General features: G+C 67.8%; 3 protein-coding genes across 4 annotated transcripts; all 3 read right to left on the bottom strand.

The window, feature by feature from the left end:
• Window positions 1-707: 707 nt before the first annotated feature.
• CILP2 (cartilage intermediate layer protein 2) lies at window positions 708-6587 on the bottom strand. Its single transcript, XM_086767468.1, has 9 exons — window positions 6527-6587; window positions 5609-5707; window positions 5016-5288; window positions 4574-4756; window positions 4037-4195; window positions 3671-3931; window positions 3446-3554; window positions 3208-3365; window positions 708-3121 (listed from the first exon to the last, which is right to left on the bottom strand). Exons 1-9 carry the CDS (start codon window positions 6585-6587, stop codon window positions 732-734), a joined length of 3693 nt encoding a protein of 1230 aa, XP_086623594.1. The 3' UTR covers window positions 708-731.
• Window positions 6588-7694: 1107 nt separating this feature from the next.
• YJEFN3 (YjeF N-terminal domain containing 3) lies at window positions 7695-12999 on the bottom strand. Of its 2 annotated transcripts, none has more exons than XM_086767367.1 (6): window positions 12946-12999; window positions 10711-10819; window positions 9358-9468; window positions 9153-9266; window positions 8543-8693; window positions 7695-7927 (listed from the first exon to the last, which is right to left on the bottom strand). In XM_086767367.1, the coding sequence occupies exons 1-6, from the start codon at window positions 12990-12992 to the stop codon at window positions 7713-7715; spliced, it is 747 nt and encodes a 248-aa protein (XP_086623493.1). In that variant the 5' UTR covers window positions 12993-12999; the 3' UTR covers window positions 7695-7712. The 2 variants fall into 2 exon arrangements, with proteins under 2 accessions (XP_086623493.1, XP_086623494.1); XM_086767368.1 differs by lacking the exon at window positions 12946-12999 and adding an exon at window positions 11193-11296.
• A 648-nt stretch (window positions 13000-13647) lies between these two features.
• On the bottom strand, window positions 13648-14849 carry NDUFA13 (NADH:ubiquinone oxidoreductase subunit A13). Its single transcript, XM_086767304.1, has 5 exons — window positions 14694-14849; window positions 14468-14546; window positions 14251-14322; window positions 14102-14171; window positions 13648-13869 (listed from the first exon to the last, which is right to left on the bottom strand). The coding sequence occupies exons 1-5, from the start codon at window positions 14785-14787 to the stop codon at window positions 13750-13752; spliced, it is 435 nt and encodes a 144-aa protein (XP_086623430.1). The 5' UTR covers window positions 14788-14849; the 3' UTR covers window positions 13648-13749.
• Between the last annotated feature and the right edge of the window lie 3803 nt (window positions 14850-18652).

Here is an 18652-nt window from a genome sequence, read left to right as displayed (position 1 = left end):
TTTTTTGTTCACCTGGGAAAAAGAGAGTTGGGGCAAAACGCTGCCCGAGGGCAAAGTAGCCAGGTGGGTGGGGGCACGAGGGGTGCAGGGTCGGGCCCGTCGAAGCTCTGCACCGAGCTCAGGTGAACCTCATGGAGACCAAACCTGGCACCCTCAGCACGGCGCCTGCCCCTGAGACCCCCGAAAGCTGGCACTGTGCCGTGCCAGGGCAGAAAGGGCTTTTTATCCCCAGCCCCGGGGTTTTTCCCTGCAAAAACCCCCCATGTTTCCTTGTGGGGTGCAGATCATGGATGCAGCCGGTGCTCCCAGCTCGGGCTTGGGGCAAAGCGCTGGGCAGGGAACCCCTTCCCCACCCAGCCCCTTCCCCTATTCGCTTCCACCCCCTCTTCTATTTTTTTTATTTAAATAACCCCGTGGGGCCATGCCCCACTGCCGGCACCACCGACACCGCGGTCCCCGGGGCTGAGCACCAAGAGGCGGCCCACGAGGGGCTGGGGGCGAGGGCAGGGGCAGCGCTGAGTGGGCTGGTGAGGCCGGTGGGGGCTGCCCACTGTCACCCCCCCTCCCCCCATCCCAGTGGTCCCCTGCCCCGTTGTCCCACAGGGGCACAGTGAGAGGGTCCCACATGGTGTGTCCCCCTCCTCGGTCATTATAAATGAGCGTGGGTAAAAGCAACAGGGAAAGGGGGACAGAGCTGAGCCGGGGAGGGGGCACGGCCGGGGCTGTAGCGCTCACGGCTGCCCCCGCATCTGGCCCATCCTCTGCCGGCTGGGAGTCTGGCGAGGGGCCGTGGGGCCTGGAGCTCGAGCGCCAGAGGCAAAGTCCAGCACCTCGGGAGGAGCCCGGCGCATCTCACCCGTCCCCATCTCCCGCCGGATCTCGGCCAGCGCCTCGGCCGGGGCTGTCAGCAGGCGCTGGAAGAAGCTCTCCTGCCCCGCTGGCCGCTCCTGGCAGGTGAAGGTGACGGCCGTGCCGGCATCTGCCTTCATCTCTCGTGAGAAGCCGTCGGAGGTGCCGTCGAAGCAGCGGCCGATGGCGATCTCCTTGGCCAACCGCGGGTTCTGATCCGTCACTGTGTAGATGCCGTAGTTGTGACCCAAGGGGTCGACCGGTGCCAGCATGGTGAAGGCGGCCGTGTGGTTGTTCTCCGCCACGGGCGGGTGACGGCTCAGGTACTCCCTGAGGAGGCTGTTGACAGCTGTGCGGCGGCAGCTGCCCTGGGGGATGATGGAGACCAAGGTGCGATCCACCAGGCTCTGGTCGAAGAGCATCCCGCTGCACTTGAACTCCACGCAGGCGCCCGAGGTGTTCTCCAGCAGCATGTCCCGCACGCTACGGGTGTCACGCAGCCCGTAGAGCTGCCCCCGGGTGCGGGGGTGGCTACCCCCCACGTTACGGGACCTCACCATGTACTCCTGCGGCCCCTCGATCTGTACCTTGATGAAACAAGCCCTGAACTCCTGCGGGTTGGGCCACCACGAGAGGTAGTCGCCGGTCCAGGAGGTCAGGTCGCTCTCCTTGAAGGGCACCACGTTGTACTCGTACTTGTCCACCTCCACGCGGTAGAAGCGGAGGTGGTTAGCGCTGACCGGCGCCTCCTCGCACTCCTCGAGGCTGCGGTAGGGGTAGATGGGACCGTTGGTCTCATCAACGTTGTTGGGGTCAGGCTTGGCCACGTTGATTTGGAAAGCCGTCTTCTTCAAGTTGGGGTCATCATGGTCCAACCGGCGGTAGCCCAGCTTGCCCAGGTAGGGCTGAGACACCCCAATGGCATTGGGGTTGAGCTTGGGGCTGGAGGCCACGGCTTCCAGCTCCTCCCCGCCGAGTGTGGCAGTGACGTATGCTGAGTAGGCGTCGGGGCGCTGGCCATCGCAAAAAGCAGGCAGGCAGGCGCCGTTGGGACCCGTCACCACGCTGTCGAAGCGGCCCCATGCCCGGGGGTTGGCGGGATAGCCGGGCTGGGGCTCCAGGTTGATGAGGTTGATGACCACCCCTTCCAGTTGATCGTAGGGGTTGAACTTCTCGTTGCTGTAAGCCCTGACCTTGACGAAGCACCGGCGGTCCTCTGGCACGTCCAGGTTGAAGAGGCGCCGCTCTCGGATCTCCAGGTTCCCCACCAGGAAGGTCCTCTCCTCCCTCTTCCCCCGGCTCTTCCCAGCCGGCTGGAGGACCCCCTCCTCCTCCCATAAGCCAGTCTCGGGGTTCAAGGACCACAGCTTCATCTTCTGCAGGTGCTCTGGCATCCAGACCTGCCCCGCGTCCATCCGCACCTCCACTGGCCCCGTCTGCAGCGCCATGCCGGTCTCCCCTTCCCGAAAATCCACGGCGAACATGCCGTAGGTCCGCAGAGGGACGATTTCCCCCTCGGCGTCGGCGAAGTTGAGGTCGCTGGAGGCAGCGCTGGCCGTCGCCATGTCTCTAGGGTCCAGGAAGGTGACGCTGGCTTTGACCGTGCCCTGGAAGACCTCCCCGGAGGGACGGAGGAAGGCGCCAGCGGGAAGGACGAGCTCCCCAATGGGTTCCCGGCCGCTCGCCTCCCCCAGCAGGATGGCATTGCTCTGGCTGCTGTCCAGGTCCACCGGCTCCTTCTTCCGCAGCATCTTGACCTCCTGGTAGATGGCACCACCACGGCGGTTGAAGGGGAGGACCTTGACGGCATCCACGAATCTCTGCTGCCGGTCCACGAAGCGAGCCACCAAGCGCTGCACGTCTGGTGGCACCTCAATGGTGAAGGAGCCTTTGTAGCCGGTGAAGCCGACCTTCCTCCCACCCAGGAAGATCTGCCCGAAGCGCAGGGGCTCGCCAGTGTCAGCCGCTGTCACCCGTCCCTGCACCAGGACGCGGGGCTGGGTGCAGGGTCCGCAACCGCACTCGGCCACCACCTTGATGGGCAGCAAGAAGCCAGCGCAGGGGATCTCCCGCATCTCCATCCTCCGCACCCCGCAGCAGCGCCCCGCCTCCGCCCCGCACCCTGACCGATCGGCCTGGCCGTCGGCGCATGGGGCGGGTGGGCAGCGGCCCACGTCGTAGTAGCGGGAGCCAGCGGCGTCCCGCGGGCACTCACTGGGCAGCTCCACGAGGCTTGGCTCAGGCTCCGGCTTGCAGCTCTGCTGGCCCTGGCCTGGGGGGGGACGGCGGGGACGGGGCATTAGGGTGACCCTCCCCACTGCATGCCCCATCCCGGGGTGATGCCCATCCCGTTCTCACCCAGCACAGTGAGCTGCGCCGGCGCTGATTTGATGGCACCCGCCTCGGTGCTGGCTTTGCAGTGGTAGGTGCCGGCCTGCGCCGGCGTCAGCCCCCGCAGCACCAGGCGGCTGCCGTAGCGGTGCACCCTCTTCTCCAGCATCGTCCCGTTGTGGTACCTGCGGGGACGGTGATGTCCTCAGCGGAGATGCAACCAGGGCTGCCTTTCCCCACCCTCCGTGGCCCAGGCCCTGCTCACCAGTAGTATTTCTTGGGCACGGGGGTGCCTGAGGCTTTGCAGCAGAAGGTCACCTTCTGCCCGGCCACCCGCGCCTTCGCCTTGGGGTGCAGCACCATGTAGGGCTTCTCTGGGGGAAAAGACAGGGGTAGAGCACACAACGAGTCACGGTTTCCCTCCCGCTCGCTCCCCGCCACCTTGCATCCTTTGGGGTGCACAGCTTGGCCCCCGCACCGCGACGCTCACCCAGCCTCTTCAGCATCACGTGTGCCAGCGCCACGCCGGAGCCGTTGGAGACGATGGGCGCCAGTCCCGGGGCGAAGCCCTCACGATGGGCGCTGACGTTGGCAACGGTGCCCTCGCACAGCCCCGCCACGGTGAAGCGCCCGCGGGCATCGCTGCAGGCCAGCAGCACCAGTGGGTGGCCCTCCAGGTAGATGCGGGCGTCCGGCAGTACCGCGCCGGTGGCGGAGACGACGGTGCCCTGCAGCACGTGCCCGGGGCAGGCTGAGGGACAGCACGGCACTCAGACCCCACGGCCATGGCCGGCAGCGGGGCCACGCGGGTGAGAGGCAACGGGGAGAGGGTCCCCGCGTCCCCAAGGGCAGGTACCTGGGCAGGGCGAGGGGGCACATTTCTGCACCTCGGTGGGGCTGCCGGCGCACAGCACCTTCTTGGCTTTCTTGCAGCTCCGGTGCCGGACACGCGTCCCGGCACTGCCGCAGCTGTGGGAACAGGGTCCCCAGGCGCCCCACTCCATCCACACCGGCTCTGCGGGGGAGACGCCGGGCGGGCATCGGGCACCATGCTCCCCCCCGGCCCCCAGCCCGGAGTGGTCCCACACCGTGGGGACACGGCGGGGTCCCCAGCTTGGGAGGCTCCGTCCAGTCGCCCGTGCGCGGCCAGCCCTGGCTCATGCCCGCACGCCCCTGCCAAGCTATTTTTACCAGCGCAGGCTCTGTTATTGCAATTAAGCCGATGATGTGCAGGCAGCAGCTTTGCCTGAGGAGCTGCTGCGTCGGCACGGGGGGCAGCCACCGCACGCCAGCGTCCCCGCGAGACCCCTCGTGCTGCCAGCAGCGGGGCCAGGAGAGGAGTTGGAGGCAGCTGGGGGGTGGGGGGTGCCGGTGGGGGTGCCAGGGTCCCTACCTGGGCACGGGCCGGTGCTACACGGCCGGCGCTCCATGGCTTTGCCCTTGCACTTCACCTCCTTGAGTGCGACAGCCAGCCGGGCGTTGACGCAGCGGCGGCTGCGGGTCTGGGTGCCGCTGCTGCCGCAGGCACTGCGCGAGCAGGGGCTCCAGGAGGACCAGTGCGACCAGTAGATGTGCTCTGGTGGGGGATGCAGAGATGTTAACTGACCACCTGCACCCAGCTTCGCGGTGGGCATGTTTCTCCCGGGGTGATGCCCAGTGCCATGCGCCCAGGGGGCGATTGCTGGATGGGGGAAGCTCCGGCGCAGCCGCAGCTCCAGTGCGATGCAGCAGTGGGGGGGGTGACAAGCAAGGGGTGAGCGCAGCAATGGGTACGGACCCCCCCAAAGTGCCGGCAGGGTCTAGGGGGTGTGGGACACGGGGGGTCAGGCACTCACCCAGCGGGCAGAGGAAGCGGATGTGGTAGTTGGAGCAGGTCTTGCCCTGCTCCTGCTCCTTGTTGACGCAGCGAAAACCCTTCTTGGGGCTGGCGTGCACCACCTCGCCCACTTCCTCGGGCAGCGCCCACTCGGTGGTGCGGGCCTGGATGGCCACCGGCCGCTCGCAGACACGCCCGCGGTAGTAGAAGCGAATAGCTTCCAGGCTTTCGTAGTCCCCGTCCCCGCCAGGGTGGTCGATGTTGAACCAGGACGTCCACTCGGCTCCTCGGCCTGGGATGGAGCCAGCCCTGAGCACGGGTGGGGAGCAGCCCCCCTGTCCCTGAGCTGGGGTTGGGGACAGCTCGGGAACACCGAGGGATTCACGGACACGTGGGGACAGAGGGCGACGGGGGATGCGGCGTGGGAGCCTTGGGGAGCGCAGGGCGGACGCCACGTCCCCGCTGCAAGGGTCCTTTGGGGACAGTGCCGCGGGGGAGACGGCACCTCCTGGGCTGGCGCGGTGGGCGTCACCCCGGGCAGCCCCTCAGGGGCGTCCCAGCCGTGGGTGCCTGATGACACGGTGGCCGGCAGGGGCTCGGGGACAGCAATACCTGCTGTGTCCAGGTCGAGGTCTGCCAGGCTGGGGGCTGCTTTCCAGGGCTTCCCTGCTGCGCCGCTCTTGCCCGGCTCCGAGTCGTTCTCCAGGGGCTCTGGGGGAAGCACAGGGTGAGAGCACCTAGCACCGCGGCACCCATGGGCTGGACTGCTGGTGTCACCATCCAGGGTGGCCGGGGGTGGGCTGCAGCCTCCCAGCTGGCCAGGTACAGACCAAGGGGTGACCGAGGCCAGTGGCACACAGCCAGTTCTGCCCCACGCGTCGGTACCCACGTCGCATCCACGGGCCGCACGCTGGGGAAACGCTGCCCGCAAGCTCCCAGCTGCCCTGGGATGAGAGCTCATCCTTGGGGGTGACGTGGGACGGGGAGACGAGCTGGGGTCCCATTCAGGCACCCGCCGTGCTGAGGCCACGGCGTGACCCCGGTGCCACACCGAGCCCCACCAGCCAGCAAACAGCCACGCTGCCGCGGGTGAGGGTGTCCCCCCCAGCTCCCGCCAAGCCCGGCCAGCCACATCTCGTGGGAATCAACCCCGGGGGATCTCAGCAGAGGGGGGCAAAATGCCCCCACGGAGGAGCCTGGGTGGCCGAGCCGGCCGGGGCTTCCCACAGGTGCTCAACCGCCCGTCGCCGGAGCAGGCAGGGCTGGTGGGTCACGGTGCGGGGCACGTCCCCGTCCTTCCGCTGAGATGGTCCCAGGGAGGGCAAAGCTGCCCCGCGCCTCGCCAACGTGTCCTCCCACCGTCCCCAGCCGCCACCACGGCCCTGGCACACCGCTGGCGCACATCTGGCCCTGGCGCACATCTGGCGAGCGCTCAGCCCCATCCCCGTCCTGCCCCACATTGCTGCTGCCAGCCCCCGGGGAGGGCAGGGATGCCGGTGGCCGGCGGCACAGAGGTGGACCCGGCCTTACCTGGCGCCCCGGCACCGTGCAGGGCGGCAAGAGCCAGGAGGGCCAGCGCCAGCTCCCCCATGGCTGCCCAGGCGGCGGTGGCCGGCCGGCGACTGCGAGTGCAGCGGCACGGCGGGTCTATATGAGGCCTTTCCCCTCACGCCGGCAGACAGCAGCAGTCGGCTCCTGGCACTCGGGGCCGTCGGCTCTGCCGGGGCTGGATCGGTGTCAAGAGGGAAGCGGGAAGGAGCCGTCCCCAGCAAGCCGGCCGCGTGCTGCCGCTCACCGCTCCAGCCCGGGAAACTTGAGGGTTTGTTTTTGCAAAGCTGCTAAAATTGGACGCGTTTGGGAATGCGAAGGGGAGGGAAGAGGAAAAAAAAAAGCCGAGCAAGCCCGACCTCGGCGCTCCTGCGGTTGGAGCCGGGGTGCAGGCTCCCCTGGCACCTGCTGCCTTGGGGCACAGCGGGCTGGCGGGGCCGGTGGGTGCCTGCGCCATGACCTGGCCCACGTGCGTGTGCCGGAGCCGCCTGCGTCCCGGCGCCAAGCTGGAGCTGAGGCCGGGCAGAGCTTGGTCCACCCGTGGCCCCAAGCGTCCCCCCAGGGCTGCGGGATGCAGAGTGCCTAGCGGTGCTGGCGTGTGATGGCGGGGGGGGGGGGGGGGTGACAGGGTAGGGACTCCACCAGGGTCACCCCCAAACCCCAGCCACCCATGGTTGGGGGCTGCAGCCCCCTTCCGCACCGCAGCCAGCGGAAATTCCGGCGCATTCCCCACATTCCCCGAAACTCCGGCTGCACCGGAGGCAGCTCCCAGCAGCACTGCGGGGCTGAGGACATCCTCTCTGCTGGGACAGGTGGGGACAGTCCCCAGAGGTAGATAGTCACTGCCCTCCCTGTCAGTTAAACCCCCCATAGCGAGGGGGCTGCTCCCACGGGGGACGGGGGACCCCGGCGGCTGCCCACGTCCCCACAGGACAGGCAATAGCCGAGGTCACAGCGGGTCTGTCCCCAAAAGCAGGTTGGCAACAGGTCCCAAGGGACGTGGCATGGGAGGGCCGAGCTGCACACAAGGCCGAGTCCCCTGGCCTGGACAGGGCATGGGGCCAAGTCCCGGCACAAGCCTCCAGCCCAAACCCTGCCAGGAGGCCACCGTCCCCTTACCCCGTGTCCCCAGGCCAACACCGACCCCAGGGAAGAGCCACCAAGCGCTTTATTCCTGGGGGGCTCGCAGGGCCACCACGCACTCGGTGCCAGGGTAGTCGGGTGGGTTGAGCTCGAACTTCTTCTGCACGTCGTATGGCAGGAACCGACCGGCCACGAAGTGCTGGCGGCCCAGGAAGCGGCGGGCGCACTGCTTGGGCGCCGACAGCGACACCAGGACATCAGGGCTGATCCCACCACTGCTGCCGGCCTCCACGTCCCACCCTGCGATGGCAAAAAGGACACAAGGAGGGGGTTGGGGTTGGGGGGGCCCAGGGGTGCTGCCAGCAGCCCAGAGCCGGAGCGCTGGGAGGATGCTCTGGGGTGGTGGAGACGGGAGGATGGGGTGCATGTCCCCCCCCCACCCCGGCATCGCCACCCCGCGTGGCTTTGGCCACATCCTGGCACTGTGTGGGGTTTTTCTTGGTGGGGATTCACCGGCGGCCGTGCCGAGGGCTCCTGTTTGCTCCCGCGGCCGGTGGGGGGACGCAGCGGGGGGGGGTTGTGATGACAATTCCAGGCCTGGCCACCAGACACCCGGGTGTTTTCAAATTACATCATGTCTCAGTTCAGGGAGTTTGTTATTTATCGTGGATGCCCTGAACGCATCCGCGGAGAGCACTCGCCAGCCCCGGCTCCCAGCGGGGATGCTGCCAGCCCTGGGTGGGGGGAGAGCTGGGGGGGGGGGGGGTCTCTGGGGCTGTCCCCACCCCGGGAGGGCACCGCGGGGGCTCCCCTGCCGCCCGGGCTCCAAGCCCAGGTTGATGCCGCAGTGGGCAGGGTGACAATCCCGGGAGGGGGGGTCCCACGCTGCTTGGGGGGCTGAGTGCGGTGCCGGACCTGAGGGCACATCCAGGCTGACGATGGGGATGCGGACGTGCTTCAGGGTGGCCAGGATGGCGGCGCAGGGCTCGCTCCCCTCACCGGCCTCAGCCTCGGCTCCCAGCACAGCGTCCACCACGACGTTGTAGGCAGCATTGATCAGCTGCACCTGGGTTGGGGGGGGAACATGGTGGGAAATGGGTGGGGGGTCCCCAGGCCCCCCCCACCATGGGACAGGCACTGACCCTGACACCGGGATCCCACCTTCCTGCAGAAATAGACCCACCCAGCAGCTACTGCCAAAAAAATGCGGCCCCCGCCCCCACCCCCCCAAGCCAAGGCAGAGGAGGGGGGACGAGGGGTGCGGTGGCGGGGCAGAGCCCAGCACACCGAGATGCACGGCCTCAAGCCAGGGCAGCGTTTTCGGGTCACATTCCTCCCGCCGAGCCCAGCACTTCCAACAACAACAGAGCCGGTGGCTGGCGGGGCCGCAGCAGCCGCCGCTGGATTTCATGGCATCCCCGGGCTCCCAGCAGAGCCGAGGGGCGGCGGGGAGGAAGGAATAAAAAAAAGAATAATAAACTCAACCACGTCAGCCGATGAGCGCGGCGGCGCCAGGGGGGCTCACCTCGGTGGGGAGGTAGGAGAGGAAGGGGATGTCCATCTTCTCGCACTGCGTCGTGAAATCCCGGTACAGGGGGTCCGGGGAGCGTTTGGGGTAGAAGATGGTGGGCTCATAGTCCTGCGTGGCAGAGAGCGGGGACGCGGCCTTGGAGCCCGGCACCACTTGGGGACAAAGAGGAGGAGGAGGAGAAGGGGAGGAAGATACTCACGAAGATCTGCAGGTGCCGGGCGCACACCAGCCCGATGGCCCCGTTCTGTGCCGGGCCGCACACCACCAGCACCGTGGGCTGCTTCCGCGGCAGGGACGGGAGCGGGAAGGCCTGGTGAGAGGAGACGGGGACATTGCGCCACCGTCGAGCCCCACGCCCGCGCGTCGGCCCTGGGGACGGCACCCCACGCTGGGGACGGGGCAGGGGGACCAGGGCCTGAGGGGCAAACGGATCCACGGCGGGGATGCGCTGCTGGGTGGGCAGCACGGCGCTCAGTGGGATGGGGACAGCACCCAGGCCAGACAGGGCACGTGACGGGATGGGGATGATGCCCGTAGCGGGGCGAGGATGGCACCCAGGACAGGGATGATGCCCCCAGCGGGACGGGGCTCCCCGCCAGCCTGCAGGGAGGCGGCCGCGCGCTCCGCATACCAGCAGCCGGCAAAGGGAGGCTCTGTTTATCCCTTGACGGATTTTTTCCTGCTCACGGAGCCTGGCTCCCGGTCCCGTCCAACCGCCAGAGACCCGAGTGGCACGGCCCGCTCGCAGCCATCAGCGTGCCGGACAGAGCCGGCTGCCTCGTGGCTCCCGGCGATGCGCCGCGAGGGGACGACGCTGGGGACCCTGGCCGTGTGGGGGGACACGGATGCTCCCGCGCCCAGCCCCATGAGGAAGAGGAGGATGTTTAGCCCCACTCTCTCCAGCTGGGGCTGGTGGTGGGGCCAGGGACGCTGCGATACGGGGGTCACTGGAGGGGTGGGCAGCCCCATGCTGTGGGACCAAGGCCAGCCCCGGGATCCAGAGCGGCTCGGACACCCAAATATTTCCTCTGCCCTCGGAGAAGGAGGGGGCAGAGCACGGTCCAAACACCTCCAATGGAAAAGCTGAGCCTCGCCGGCCTGCGAGGCACAAAGCTGCCCTTGATGCTGCGTTGCCGCTCACCCGCGCTGCCCAGAGCCCGGCTGCTGCCTCCTCCTCCTCCTCGCACCCAGCACAAGCACACGGAGCTCCCAGCAGCAGGAGAGTGGTGCCAGGGCACAGGGAGTCCCGGGGACCCCTGAGCACCCCCCTCCCCGCGCACGGCGAGGGCAGCTGGGGCCCGGCACCGCCAACATCCGGGGGAAATAACGAAGGGTGGCTGAGGAATGCGAAAAATAACCCATCCGGGGAGAGGAGCATCGCTTCGTGCTGGGCTCTGGGCCAGGCCGGCCCCCAGCCCCTCTCTGGGACAGGAGTGTGAGGGCGGCCAGGGGTGCAAACGCCACACAGGGGGACAGAACCGGGGTGGCAGAGCAGCCGGCAGCGAAGCCCCCGGCCGCGGCAGGGCGTCCCCGGCCCCGCTGGCCGCCTCACCTTGGTCACAGCCACGGCACAGGCGTGTCCCCACATCTCGATCAGCTGCTGCCGCCCAAACCGGTAATCCTCCAGCAGCTCCTTCTCCATGGCCTGTGCCTCCGCCTTGCTGCGGGGGGGAGCAGACAGCAATGAGGACCGGGACATCCCCCCGCCCCACGGCACCGAGCCCCTCGGGACCCCGCTCTGACCCCAGGGCGTGGTGCAGGGGACGCTCGAGGGTGCGGGGTCGGCGGGCTGGGGGCTCGCAGGGCTCGGGGCTGGGAACGCAGGCGGCCAGCAGATTCGGGGCCCGGCACCGCGGGGTGGGGGCCGCATTTCGTGCGAGGCATGGCCCTGGCAGCGTCCCCGGGCCCGCAGGGATCGGGCTGTTATATAAAGACGAACAATGCTGCGGTTGTTCCTTCGCTGCCGAGCCCAGGAGTTGGCAGGGCCGCAGAGCCTCCGAATTGGACGATAATTGCTCACATCTGTTGGCTCACCTGCGTCGCGGAGGGGAACAGTGTGTGCCGGATCCAGCCCGCCGCCGCCGCGCTTCTTACGGAAGGGACGGCGAAATCCGGCCCCCGGGAGAGGCCGGAGTCGGGACCCCAGGGGCAAAAACCCACAGCCCCACGGGACCTGGGGTGCCCTGGCCCCAGCCACGCTCCCATTTTGGGGTGCGCATTCACACCTCTCTCTGTCCTGGCCTAGCGGAGGGGACCTCCTGGCCCCCGCCGTGTGCAGGAACAGTGCGGTGCTACCGGCCTGGGGGCTGCGGGGTGGCCCCACACCGCCCAGGCTGACCCCTCAGACCAGCCACGTCCCCTGGGTGTCCCAGCAGCCCCTCGAGGCCAGTCAGACCCAGCACCCCCTGGCCATCCTGGCTCACCGCGCCCCATCCGGACCCCCGCAGCCCCCCCACGCCTCTGGCAGACCCCAGACCCTCCAGCACCCGTCCCCTGGCCGTGCCAACAGACCCCACGCGCCCCACGGCCTCTGTCCTGCCCCACAGACCCCCCCTCCCATTCCCTGAGCATCCCAGCAGAGCCCACGAGACCCCAGTGCCCTGCTCGTCCTGGCAGAGCCCAAGAAAAACCTCCTCCTGCCCCGCCCCGCCCCATCCCATCCCATCCCACCCCGCTCCCCAGTCCTGTGGTGCCCTCTAGTGAGCCCCAGCCCCACAGCGGGGTCCCGTGGGCAAAGAGAGGCGGGGAAAGGAGCCAAATCCAGCCCCCGGTGCCGGTTCCCGTGCCGGGGCAGCCGAGCGGGGCCCGGCGCAGCTGTGTTGTCGCTCACCCAACAAAAGCCGCGCTCGGACAAAACTCCCCACGTCCGCTCCGGGGAGAACATCGCCCCTAATCGCCGCTGGCAGCGGGAAGCTGGGCCTCGGCCCAGGCTGGCTCCCGCTGTCCTGGCACGGGCCCCGGGGAGGGGGGGGCATCACGGGGCTCCCCGGGGCCCCGGCTCGCAGCCTGCCTGGGGAGCGGCATCGCCCCAACCGCTCGGGGCGCGCGTTCGCCACCAGCCCTCTCTGCTCGCCCCTGGGCTTCGCGGTTTGGGTTTGTGAGGGGGGCTGGGGATGCGGTGGGTGGGGGGCGAAACGCTGCTCCCGTCCCCTGGGAGGGGGCAGATACCCCGCAAAGCCTAGGGGAGACCCAGCAAAGCCCAGCTCGACCCAGTTCAACCCAGTTAGCGATGCACTCCCCGGAGTGGACGGTGGACGGCGGGGGCTGCTTAGACCTTGCGGGGAGCAGCAGGGAGAGGAGCCGAGGGGCTCGAGAGGGTCCCCTCCCGCACCCCGGCCCCGGGACACCCCGGGTTCCACACCCCAGTTCCAAATCCCAGCTCCGCGCCCGTCCGTCGTCCCTCCCCGGCACAGCACGGCCCCGGGACCCCCCCCACCCCCGCCGAGGCGCAAGACGGGGGGGACACCGGAGGCACCGGCCCTGCCCGGGACCCCTCCCACGCCCCGAGTCCCCCGGCTGCGCTCCCCGCGCGCCTGCTGGAGCCATCCCCGCCGCCGCCATGGAGACCCGGGATGCAGTTGCTCTGGCAACCGAAGCTATTTGGGTACCAACCCCCCTCCCTCAGCCCCCGCGGTTCGAGGGACGACCCCGGGCTGGGATGGCCCCGGGGGACACGCGTGGGGACCGCAGCCGCCGTATCCCTGCCCAGAGGAGCCCGGGAGCATCAGAGGGGGCAGGAAGCGAACGGAGGGGAGAGTCGCGGGGTGCGGGGGGGGTCCGGGCTCACCTGAGGTAGCGGGGCGGGTCCCGGGGGGGGCCGGGTGCGGAGCTCATGGCGGAGCGCGGCGGGAGCGGCGGCGGCACCCGGGGGAGGTGGCTCCTGCTGCCCCCGCCCCGCCCGGTCCCCCCCCCCCCCCCCCGGGAGCATCGCCGCAGCCCCCGGCCCGCCCGGAGCCCCCGCCCGCGGACGAGCAGCGGCACCGCACGTGTGGCGGCAGAAATCGCCCCTGCGAGCCCCCCCCGCACCCCCCCACGCCCCCCCGGGATGCACCTTCCCCGCCCCGAGCAACAGGAACAGATCAAAAGACTCAAAACCCGGCGGTTTCGCACCCCTCTGCCCCCGCAGAGGCTGTGTCTGCGGCATCAGCGCAGGGCGAGCTCAGAGCCCCCAGGGCCGACCCCCAACCCCCCCACCAGACCCCAACTGCGACACCGAGGGACAAGCCCCCAGCGCAGGGGACAGGTGGGGCCGAGAGCGCGGGTACCCGGCCCCTCTTGGGCGCTTTTGGCAGCCGGAGCTCAGCCACACAGCAACCGGCCGCCTCTCACGGCCCGTCCCGCGCTCCCACCCCGCTCCGGAGCCCCGGGAGCAAGAGCTGGGACCCCTGGGACACGCGTGAGCGGGGCAGAGCGGCGAGCACCCCAGGAACAGCGAAAATGTGCCACCGAGGGATAAGAGGGCCGTGCAGGAACACGCAGGACACCGCACCCAACACCACGGACCCGGCTGGTTTTAATAACGGACGCCGGGACAGGCGGCGCCTCGCAGCCCCGCCGCGGTGCCGGGGGCAGCACCGTGCCGGGCCGTGCCTCAGACGTAGTACTGCAGCCCGAACTTCTCGTTGTCCAGCTCGCGGGAGGGGCGCAGGTAGTAGAGCTCGTCCAGCGTCGGGGGGACCCAGCGGTCGGTGTGGAATCGGGACTCGCCGACCTGGGCGGGAGGAGGCAGCGCTGGGGAGGCAGCGTCTGAGCCCCGACGTGGGGAAACACCCTAAGCCCTCAGCGGAGCCCCCCGCACCGCTGGTCCCTGGGGATCACCCAAGATCACCCAAGGCTCCCGGGACCCAAACCCCGGGGACGGCCGCTTCCCGCCCCTGCTGCCTCAGGGATCAGCGAGAGGCAGCCCCCGGCACGGCCCCCAGCCCACCCCGGGAATCACAAACCTTCCAGCCGGGAACGTCCTTCATGATTTTGGCCTCCTCATCCAGGTTCTGCCGCAGCAGGCGGAGGGTTCTGCAAGGAGGGAAGGCCGAGCCCGGAGCACGGGGGCACAGCGCCCGGCAGGACCCCCCCCGCCCCCGCCGCCGGGTACCTGCGATCCGACTCGGCCTGCAGCAGCGGCATCAGGGCGATCCGCGCCTCCAGCTCCTCGATCAGCAGCCGCCTGCGGCGGGACGGGGAGCGGGGAGGGGGTCAGAGCTCAGCGGGGGCGGCTGGGGCGGGGCGGGGGGGTCCCAGGGAGGGGGCGCGGTGAAAGGAGGGGGACGGGGGGACCCGGGGAGCCCCGGAGCGGGTCCGGGGGGCGGCACCTGCGCTCCCGGTTCCACTTGACGAGGGTGTAGTAGCCCAGCAGGAGGCTGCCGACGCCCAGCGCGAAGAGGCTGTAACCTGCGGGGGGGGGGGGGGACGGGACGGGACACACCGGTGAGCGGCGGCACCGGGGGGCCGCGCCGGGCCTGCAGCGGGGCCGGGCCGCGCCGGGCCTGCAGCGCCCGGCCTCCCCCGCGGAGCCCCCCGGGCCCGGCCGCCGCCCACCTGAGAGGCCGCGGCGCGGGAGGTGCCGTTTGTAGTCGATGGGCCCGTACCCGCCCGGCGGGGCCATGTCCTGCTTCACCTTCGGCGCCGCCATCGCGGCGGCCTCACCGACGTCACTTCCGCCGCGCACGTCGGAAACGCTCGGTGGGAGCGCACCACGTGACACAAACACCCCCGCCCCCCCCGAGCGCCGCCGGCAGCGCCTTAAAGGGGCAACGCGGGCGGTGGGGCCCACCGCCTGCCGTCCCCGTGCGGGAGCTGCGGGTGCAATGCGGGACGAGGAGGGGGCGATGCAGCCGCTGGCAGGCAGCCCCCAGCCGTGTGCACCCGTCAGCAAATGTGCACGAAAACGCGTGCACCCGCCAGCAAGGCACGCACCAGCAAGCGTGCACCCGGCTGCAAGCACGCCCCAAAAAAGTGTGCACCCCGGGATGGGCTTCCCTGCGCCCCCCAGCTCCCCAACCCCCGGCTGTTCCAAAATCAAGGTCACTCTCGCCTTAGCTCTCATCAGTGGCCGTAATCCCTCGGCTGCCGCGGGGATTTAATGACTTTGCAGATGGCGCGGGCAAGGCCGCGATGCTGGGGGACAGGGCGCCCCAGGAGGGGACCCGCGGGCGGCGGCTCCCCGCTTGCTCCGGCCCTGCTTTGCTCCCCGACACCAGCGGGGCTGTGGGATGGGGGGAAGGATCGCTGCCTTCTGGCCCAAATCCTGCCGGGGGGTTGGGGGGGGGCGGGAAGGACGAGCCCAAGGATGGCCACGGTCCTGGCGGGATGCACCGGCGAATGCGGGAAAGCCTCGAGCTCCTTGCCCCATCCGGAGAGACCCAAGGGTCTTCCTCTGCCATGGGTTGTTCAGCCATTACAGAAGACTATCAACTTGCTCGGCTTCCCCGGTACCAAATGGTTCCAGTGCAACCGGATTGGCAGGAGCGCGGGCCGAGACCCTTGCCGGGGAAGTAGCAGCCGCGCTGTGGCCACTCGCTGGCTCCGGGCCTTGTCCTCCTGCTCTGCTTTTGGCAGCGATGGGAGTTAAACCCAACGTTGCCCCGCGATCCTCACCGACGTCGCCCAAGGAGGAGGAAACACGGGCGTTACCTCCCTGTCCCAGTGCTTCCCCGGTGGGCTCCCCTGTGGCAGATGCTCCCCGGCACGCCGGGGCTGATGGAAACCTCCCGCTCCCTCTGTTCTCCTGGAGCTGAGAAGACAGAAATCCATCACTGGCTCATGATTAAGCTCACTGAGCAAACAAGCCAGGGAAATGAAGGCGTGGAGGGGACGGAGAGGCAGCACACAGGGTTTTTTTTGGTGGGGGAGAACATAATGTAAGCAGGAATTCACTGAGGGCACGGCTTGGACCAGCTCTGCAGATGCTCTGGCCTCACCACATGCACCAGGGAAAGGCTGGAAAAATCCCCAGAGCCCCGTCTGGGGATGGGGGCTTACAATTTGGGGCGTGAATTAGAGACCGGGTGAGGGGAAGGGGAAGAGGAAGAAATTCCGCCGTATTTCCCAGCAGAGAGGGTTTTGCTTCTGGGTTCAGAGTGTTTAATACTTACCTAGGGATTTTTCTGCTGGCAAATTATCCTAATGAAGCCGACGTGACTTTCGCAGGACACCTACGCATGTTCCCTGATCCAGCCAGGCTGGAGGGAGGAGAAAAGCAGGAGAGATCAGTCAGCTCATTTACAAAGAGAAATTCTCGTCCTGGAGCAGCCAAAAGCCCCCAGCTCCCTTCCATCTCAGAAGCCAAATTTCTGCATTGAACTCTGACCAGGCCCGGTGCCTTGGCAGGACCCCGGGACCTCCCGGGTCTGGGGCTCCTGGCCGGAGTCGGGGAGCTCAGGGCTGAGGGAAGCTCCATCCAGAGGGAAATCCGAGGCCGGAGCCCTGCTCGGCCACTGGCTCCATGCAAAGGCATCCCGGGATGTTTCATGCCACCTGGTAATCGCCAGAAGGTGCCAAACCCGTCAGGTTTGTGTTCCGCTGCCTCCCCTGCGGAGGGGAGTCCCTGGCCCCCTCCGAGCTCAGGCGATGGATGCAGGGCCGAGCCGGGACCGGGGGTTGCATAAACGGGATTATTTCTGCGTCGCAAGGGGAAAGAACACGTTTGATGAGGTTTCCATGAACACATAAACCCCGATTAACCCTTCTCTGGGGCTGCCAACTCACAGCCCCCCAAATCCCATCGAACCGCCCCATCCGGCTGCTCCGGGCGCGGGCGAAGCCGGTTTCGTAGCGCACAATCCATCCATCTCACGGACCTGTAACGAGCAGAGCGGCCGGCTCAGACCCGGCGCTCGTTCCAGCAGCGGATTTCAAGGAGCAGGCCCTGCCTGTGCCGGACGGCGCCGCGGGGAAGAGCAGGCGAGGGCTGATGTGCCGAGCTCTTAAGCCTGACCAATAAGTCAGGCTTTATTCCTGCAAAAAAGAAAGAAGTTGCTGTGTTTATCAAAAGGCATCACTTCACAGCGCGGGTTGCCTGACCAATCGCCGTTACAACAAGTAACCCTCATCCTTAGGAGCGCAGTTCCTTGCCCAGACGCTTGTTTTGCTCGGCACTCCCTCAGCATCTCCCCCGTTCGCCTGGAGGAGGGGGCTTGGCGGGGTCCAGCACCCCCTTGCCCACCCGCTCCCTGGCCCTGACCATCCCGTTTGTTCCCCGTGGCCGCTTTCCCCCATTGCCCCAAAAATCCTGAGAGGGGAGCGGGGGACTGACACAAAGATGGGATTTTTAATATTTCACATATTTTATACATCGCTCCCCCATAGGCCTCACACGTGCCGTGGCTGTGGGGGTGGGAAAGAGTGGCTCCCTCTTCGTCACTTGGAGTTTATCTTTGCTAGCAAATAAAGTATTTAAACAGCCAAGCATTCCGTTGATTTCCAGGCTGGAATACAGTAGGATTTACCCACCAGATGCTGGCAAGATCTAAATTAGCACATACAATTAGCACACCAGAACTACCTGTGTGACTGGCATGGTGCTAGCCCGGGGTGCGGGACCTCCCTAAACGCCCGGCCGCCCTCTGAGCGCACCAGGTTCGGATCTTGCCGTCTTCCACCATGCAGACCCACAGCAGCGCGGTGGGTTTGGTTCCAAAACAGCCCAGCGTTAATGGCTTGCACTTGCACCCCAGCATAAAAAGACTTCCCAGGCCAAGAGCCTCCACCGGCACGGTGATTAAACGACATCGCTGGAATTGAACTGGTTCCTGAACGTGCATATTCTGAAATTTTGAGATTTTTTCCCCATTTTAGGTCAAAAGCAGCTTGTAAAGGACTTCAAAAAAATCCCCCCATCCCTGGCGTGGGGCAAATATTTCAGCCACCCTTGAAGACGGAGGAGGGTTTGGTCCAAGGCAGACTCAGCCGCGTCCAGCGGGGCCAGGAGCGGTGGGCTGGGGGGCACCCCGCTCTGCTGCGCCCCCCTGGCCGGGACGGGGCTCTGCCCCTCGCCGTGACCTCCTCCTCCTCCTCACCGCTCTGCCCCACGCAGGACGCTCCTCCACCGCCTGGGCGTACAGCCCCAAACCCGGGCTTTACGACGCCAAAACGAGTTCTTCCTGCTTTCGCCCAGAACAAGCCACTTGTCCTCGGTGAATCCGGCATTTCCATCGGGAAATCTCCCCCCAGAGCAGCGACTCCGGAGCACGGGCTGTCACCGAGAGCCCATGGACAAGGTGCACGGCTCGGGGAGCCACCAGCACCCCAGCCCCGGGCGTGATGGGACTGCTACGCAGTGCGCCTGCGGTGCTTCCGTGCGGAGCTATGCCCTCGTTTTGTTTTTATCCAGAATTGGGGCCAAAATCGCGTTGGCAATGCTCTGGTTCAAGTCTGCGATCTACTCTCCCCTTTCTCCTCCCAGAGGGCAGCAATCCTCCCGCTTCTTGAGCCAGCCTGGAGCATTTACGGACTTCCTAACGCACCCCAGTATTTGTGGGGGCACTGGGGTTACAGTC

This window comes from Chlamydotis macqueenii, chromosome 26 (assembly GCF_036417535.1).
Source record: "Chlamydotis macqueenii isolate bChlMac1 chromosome 26, bChlMac1.mat, whole genome shotgun sequence".
Taxonomy (NCBI): Eukaryota; Metazoa; Chordata; class Aves; order Otidiformes; family Otididae; genus Chlamydotis; species Chlamydotis macqueenii.
This window is presented reverse-complemented; position numbering and strand designations above follow the sequence as displayed.

Excerpts from the sequence above, each read along its gene's own strand:
- YJEFN3 (XM_086767367.1), bottom strand. The coding sequence starts at position 12,992 with ATGAGCTCCGCACCCGGCCCCCCCCGGGACCCGCCCCGCTACCTCAG. Across the intron at positions 10,820-12,945 it reads GACCCGCCCCGCTACCTCAG|CAAGGCGGAGGCACAGGCCA; the intron begins GTGAGCCCGGAC and ends TCCCCCCCGCAG. Across the intron at positions 9,469-10,710 it reads GTGCCGTGGCTGTGACCAAG|GCCTTCCCGCTCCCGTCCCT; the intron begins GTGAGGCGGCCA and ends TCCTCTCACCAG.
- CILP2 (XM_086767468.1), bottom strand. The coding sequence starts at position 6,587 with ATGGGGGAGCTGGCGCTGGCCCTCCTGGCTCTTGCCGCCCTGCACGGT. Across the intron at positions 5,289-5,608 it reads CCTCGACCTGGACACAGCAG|GCCGAGGAGCCGAGTGGACG; the intron begins GTATTGCTGTCC and ends GCTCCATCCCAG. Across the intron at positions 3,122-3,207 it reads GGCGCAGCTCACTGTGCTGG|GCCAGGGCCAGCAGAGCTGC; the intron begins GTGAGAACGGGA and ends GTCCCCCCCCAG.
- NDUFA13 (XM_086767304.1), bottom strand. The coding sequence starts at position 14,787 with ATGGCGGCGCCGAAGGTGAAGCAGGACATGGCCCCGCCGGGCGGGTAC. Across the intron at positions 14,547-14,693 it reads CCCGCGCCGCGGCCTCTCAG|GTTACAGCCTCTTCGCGCTG; the intron begins GTGGGCGGCGGC and ends CCCCCCCCGCAG. Across the intron at positions 14,323-14,467 it reads AAGTGGAACCGGGAGCGCAG|GCGGCTGCTGATCGAGGAGC; the intron begins GTGCCGCCCCCC and ends GTCCCGCCGCAG.